The 6,000-nt window shown below is 40.6% G+C and overlaps 1 protein-coding gene across 4 annotated transcripts in view; it reads left to right on the forward strand.

The window, feature by feature from the left end:
- The window catches only part of plxna1b (plexin A1b), a 169,585-nt gene extending 164,617 nt beyond the window's left edge, over window positions 1-4,968 (forward strand). For all 4 annotated transcript variants that reach the window (XM_029501143.1, XM_029501145.1, XM_029501144.1 and 1 more), the window contains exons 29-32: window positions 1,278-1,447; window positions 1,767-1,979; window positions 2,061-2,211; window positions 2,427-4,968. In XM_029501143.1, the coding sequence (XP_029357003.1) occupies window positions 1,278-1,447; window positions 1,767-1,979; window positions 2,061-2,211; window positions 2,427-2,522 (630 nt within the window). In that variant the 3' untranslated portion in view covers window positions 2,523-4,968. The remainder of the gene's footprint in view (window positions 1-1,277; window positions 1,448-1,766; window positions 1,980-2,060; window positions 2,212-2,426) is intronic.
- The last annotated feature ends 1,032 nt before the right edge of the window (window positions 4,969-6,000 follow it).

Below are 6,000 nucleotides of genomic sequence, written 5' to 3' on the forward strand. Positions count from 1 at the left end.
GAACTGGTGCTAAGGTTTTTAAATGCACCGTCCATCTTGAGGTCATTTAAAGTTAAGCTCAGTTTTTGTGCTGATGTCCTGGAGCGAGTTATTAAACTGCCATCAGGCAGAGTTTTATCGTTAAAATGTTTTATGACACAGCAGTTACACAAAAATTGACTTGTTCTCTCTGCTGAACAGTGCAGTCAGTGATTCAATATGATAATATGAGAATGGTTTTGTTAACGGTGCTTTCCTTTAATCTGTTTACCTGTCTGCATTTTCTCTCCAGAATTGAGGCAAAACAAGAGTACAAACCCAAGAAAAGCCAAGCTAGCACATCAAAAGTCAAAGAATTAAAAATGTCCAACATAATAAATCGGCAACCAGTACACTTCATACACATAATTCACATGAACCACAGTAGTTTTGTCCCAGATCCATTCACACATTCATCAGTAAGAACACACTTACTCTCACACACAGAAGCATTGTGAATACAAACACAATAACTCCTTATTTAGCCAACTAGCAGTATCAGATTTTTGCTCAGAGTTGCAAATACTGACTATCTTGGTGATTTTAGGTCTCTCTGGTGCTTCATCTCACACATTGTTTCAGTCATTAGCTCACATTTCCATTGTTCAAGGCTCCAGGTAGGAAAGTGCAGGTTTGCAGGCCTCAATGTTTGCCTCGATTAGGAAATGATTAACATGCGAGCCAGAAGAAGACAATGGGGGGATCTTGAAACGCTGTAGTCTGTTCTTATTTATTACAGCTCCCACAGCTTTGGATGTTTAGGAAGCTGATTTGTGGCGGTGGGAATGAATACAAAACTGCCAATTCAACTTCTGGCGGTTTTCAATTAGATTCTGTCGAAGGTGGCTTGAATGCTTGAAGATGGAGAAGAAGGTGTTTAATACTTGTGGGAAATATCAAATCATTTCATCTTCAGAGAAGTTTTTAAGGGTTTAGAGTCACTACGGTTGTATGATGTGGTAAGAAATAAAAAGCACAGCAGAAGAGCCTAAGGCTGAACTCTCATTGGACCACGTCCTAAACATTGTGAAAAACAGCAGGCACGAAGCAGTATCACAAAGTCTCAGAAAGTTTTAGGCTTAGCCAAAAGACACTGTCATTCTCTAAAATCATCTACTGACAGCCATCGCCTGCAGCCAGGAATTTGCTGCAGTTGTTTAGTTCACAATCCTTAATCAAACTAAGTGAGACTTAGACTTGAATCATAATGAGACAAAGACTTATTTTCAAACAAATCCCATGTTGCTCCCCCTGCTCAGGGCACGCTCCAGAAGTTTGTGGATGACCTGTTTGAGACCATCTTCAGCACAGCACACAGAGGCAGTGCTCTGCCCCTCGCCATCAAGTACATGTTTGACTTCTTGGATGAGCAGGCAGACAAACACTCCATATCAGACTCTGATGTACGGCACACTTGGAAGAGCAACTGGTGAGTTCCATATGCATCCTGCCAGAGGAGGTCACTGGGAGTGTTTTGTAGCTGGGTTGTGTATCATTTGTGCTGTGAAAAAATTGCTGTAAATTTAAAATTTTCAGACTCTTAAGTTTGCAAGTGTGCAGCACTTTTACGCTGGCAATGCAGAAGAATATACAGTGTTATATTTGCCCTGCCTCAGGTATTTTATCACTCAGGCTACTGCTTTGTTCAGCCAGAGTGTGTGTGCTGCTTTCTTTGTACCTGAATAATTTGTCTCACTGTAACTCTCCCACCATCCTCCCTTTTTCCTGTATTTCCTCATTCATTCCAGTCTTCCTTTGCGTTTCTGGGTGAACGTGATCAAGAACCCCCAGTTCGTCTTTGACATCCATAAGAATAGCATTACAGACGCCTGCTTGTCTGTGGTGGCTCAGACCTTCATGGACTCGTGTTCAACATCGGAGCATAAACTTGGAAAGGACTCACCTTCCAACAAGCTGCTCTATGCTAAAGACATCCCCAACTATAAGAACTGGGTAGAAAGGTACATGCACAAATATTCTTTTCTTATTTAGTTATTTTACCAAAGATTTGCAATATTTAATCTTCTTTTTTATTTCTTCAGGTACTACTCTGACATCTCGAGGATGCCAGCCATCAGCGACCAGGACATGAGTGCCTACCTGGCAGAGCAGTCACGCCTGCACGCCAATCAGTTCAACAGCATGTCGGCCCTACATGAGATCTACTCCTACATCATCAAGTACAAGGATGAGGTGAGATGTCAGCCAGTTGTAAGAGGATGTTTTCATCAAACATCAGCATTGATTGTTTGGTCCATCTCACCTAGATACTTTTTGTTTGGCAATCAAAGGGAAAGATGCTTCAGGTTCTTGAAGACATTCACTAAAGTCTGACAGCCTTGTTTTTGCAGAGGGCCTCCATATTTGGAGAGTGAAAGCTGAAAGATTTGTCCTGTTTCCATCTCCAGATCTTGTCGGCTTTGGAGCGGGACGAGCAGGCGAGGAGACAGAGACTGAGGAGCAAGCTGGAGCAGGTCATCGACACAATGGTCCTGACCAGCTGAGGACCATCCAGCACCTCCATGTCCTCCTTCTCCTCACTCTTCCTCTCCATCTGTATCCCTCCCTCGCTCCTCTCACCCAGACAACAAACAAAACTCAAACCCCCAACAACACAACAGACAAACTGCAAAAGGACTGAAGCAGTATACTGCAAACGGGGGGGGGGGGGTTCGGCAGAGATGGGCGGGCCTGTGTACGCTTACATGTGTATGTGTGTGTTTGTCTGCAGCCCCATATGGCATGTGGGCCTGTGTCTGTGTGAGAGACTGGGACACCGGACATTTTCACACATGCATACATGGAGAAACATGTCAACTGACAGCATTTGATTATTGTGGATGTTGGTGTTTGTGATTTGCTTGATTTTGATTTCTGGAGTTTTGTCGTGATGAAGCAATGGTCAAGAAAGAACCAATGGAAGCCTGACAAGGAACTCCATATATGGCATCATCATTAGAAGGATGGACCAATCTGTGATGAGCCAATGGAGAGAGGCTCTCTAGGTCATGTGACTCCAACGGGTGTCACAGTTTCAAAGGATGTTAGGTTTTATTTTCCTTTTTTTGTATAAATGTAATCAACTGCCCACTCTCTGATCTCTCGCCACTTGTATTACTGCTGAATTTGCACAATTTACAGAAACGTTACAAAGGAAGACTATATAGATATTATATATAAATACAGCTACATTTTTAAAGAAAGATTAGGGAGCAAACATTTTTGTTGTTTTCCTCTTCATTTTAAACCAACAAACACAATAAAATACAACAATAAAACAAGATTTGATATTTCAAGTACAAAAGAAAAAAAAACTACGTAGACAAAAAAATGAAAATGAAACAAAAAAGTCGTACTGTGCCATGTTTTCTTTGAATGTTGTTTAGTGCAAAGACATTTTGTTAGATGGAATGTGCTACCGTATGATTTTAAATATGAACATGCCTAGTGACTGAAAAGAATTGTTTAAGTAACAACCCCACCTTAAGATCCTTGTTGAAAATAGTGGGAAACCAGCCGACACACACAGACGTCGGGTCTTCTCGAGTTCGAACGGTTCATGGTGTCATGGTGATAACATGAAGTTGTTGTTATTTCTAATTCAATCAGTGCAATCCTTTGGTTTCAGGAAACCAAACATTTACTCACAGATAAGTCATCTTTATCATGAGCACATCAGTGTCGGGCTTCGAGGCTGATTCTTTTCTTCCAGGGTCAGGCAGTGACAGTTCAGTGGATCATGGTATAGTGACTGAACAATGAAGTAGCTACATTGCACAACTAGAAATATTCTCATCTGCCCCGTTTACCATGTAGCCACCAAACCTAACCATTAAGATTCCACAAGTCTTCAGTTTTTGTTATCCATCTCTTGAAGGGTCATTAATTTTCTGCCACAGTTCTGTAAGAGCAAAGACAAAGTGTTAGCTCTCAGACTTTGTTTACGTCTTTACAGGAGCCACATTGAGGTCAGGTAGAGATTAGTGGAGCCTCACAGTGATGAAACAAAGTGGGGAAAAGCTGTTTCCAGCCCAAAGCCACCTCTTTTTTTCATTTTCTTATTTTTAATACCCAAATAAAGGGGCAAGGAAAAGATATCCTGAGAGTTTCTCTCCACCTCTAACCTATCTATTTGAGACAGGGATTTCAGTTCCTCAGCCGTAAGTGGAGGGCTATTGAAAGATACAGAGGTGAGACACCTCTGCTCATTAGCTACACAAGGCTGAGTAATCCTCCCCTTAGCCTGCAGCTCTTGTTTCAAAACTAGCCTATTGCCATGTGTGGCTTAAGCTTTTTTTATTATTGCTCTCCTAAGAGGATTTCATTGTTTCTCTCTTTTTTGAAGTCTTGAAGTCATGGTTTTAAACTTTGTGGTGAGAAATAATGTTTCCAATCTTTTTTTTATTTTTATTTTTTTCTGTTTTTGTTGTTGTTGTTGTTGCTTGTTTTTTTTTCTTGCCGAAAAACCAAACTGTGGTCTGTATGTTTTTGTCATTGTTTTCATTTGTAAATTGTATACTTTTTCATGCTGAACAAAAGCTGTTTGCCATTTTTTTGTAATCAGGTTGATTTGCTTTTTTTCTTGTCATGTTTTATTTTGTACATGTAAATTGTACATTTTACGGTACACAGAAGACAACATTTTCTTCGGTTTGCCTGAAGTTGAAGTACTTGACCGAACTCGAGGTTTATTTTCCTGATCTCAAGGATCAAAATGAAATAATTGCATCAGATGAGCATCTGTGTCTTTGTGATGGAAATGTGACTTGCTGCTTTAACTCTTGTACCTTGATTTTTCTATCAGACATTAGGGCTGTCATTTTATGCTGATCATAAGTGCTGTCGCTGTCCATTTTTATGCCGGGTTCCTTAAAAAAAAAAAAAAAAAAACACAAAAAAAAAAACACAATCTTCTGTCACATCCAAGAATAGTGAGCACACCTTCCAAATTGACATCGAACCCACCATTTTGTTTACAAGTCTGAGATGTGATGTTGCTCTTTACAGCTACATACATATGAGCCTACTTTAAGTGGACATCTGTTGGGACTTGATAATTCATTCTCTATTTGAGGGACCACTCTGCCATTTGTTAGGATAGAAACCTCTCCGTCTCAGCTAACCAGGTTGGCTATTCACATTCAATATTTTCTCTTAGAATCATCTAAATTAAGTACAACAAAGCCTCCACTAAAAGATGCTTAGTCCACCACAAAAACATTTGTTAGATGATTTTTGTCTCCCTCTCAGTATACAGCTAACCTTGCGCTGAAATCATACATTTTGTTGTTCACGCTGAAGATCACGTGGCAAAGAAATAGATGAGTGCTGTTCCAGGGCTCAGCAGTGCTTTGAACAGCGGCCCTTTGAATGATCTGTAAGACAAATCCAGTGTAGACGCACACAAACCAACTGAGGCTGCAGCGTCTAGCGTGGTTTGTCAGGCTGTTTTAAGACACGCAAACATTCTCTATTCATTCTCAGGTTCATGCTCCATTTGTGTTGTATTCTGGTTGTAATTTGGTTGATTAAATGACTTGAGGGAGTAGGTTTGTTTATTGTATGCATGGCTACTTGCCTTTTAGATTGACCTGCTTTGCAAACATCTGTAGAGAAATTTCCCAGCTACCTTTCTCCATCCTTCATTTTGCACTGTTTAGTGTCAGGATGGACTTGCGTTTATTGTTATTGAGGTGGTTTAAAGCGTGTGTTGTTCTGAGAGTGTTTGATGTCACCTGGAGGTGTTTCAGCTGCTGACTTTAGGACTTGTCACAAGAGCAACATGCCGACTGCAGTTAGACAGAGAAATCCAGCTTTTCTGTCACATTGGAGCAAATTAACTAGTGAAAGTGAGAGCACTGTCTTCAGTGTGAGCAGGTTCAGCACACAGTCACTTGCTTCGTCCTTGAGCCTTTCCAAACCATGTTTGAGTCAAATGCAAGTCTTGCTATCACTCTGTTTCTTTTTTCTTTTTTGTTCTGC

This window comes from Echeneis naucrates, chromosome 5 (assembly GCF_900963305.1).
Source record: "Echeneis naucrates chromosome 5, fEcheNa1.1, whole genome shotgun sequence".
Taxonomy (NCBI): domain Eukaryota; kingdom Metazoa; phylum Chordata; class Actinopteri; order Carangiformes; family Echeneidae; genus Echeneis; species Echeneis naucrates.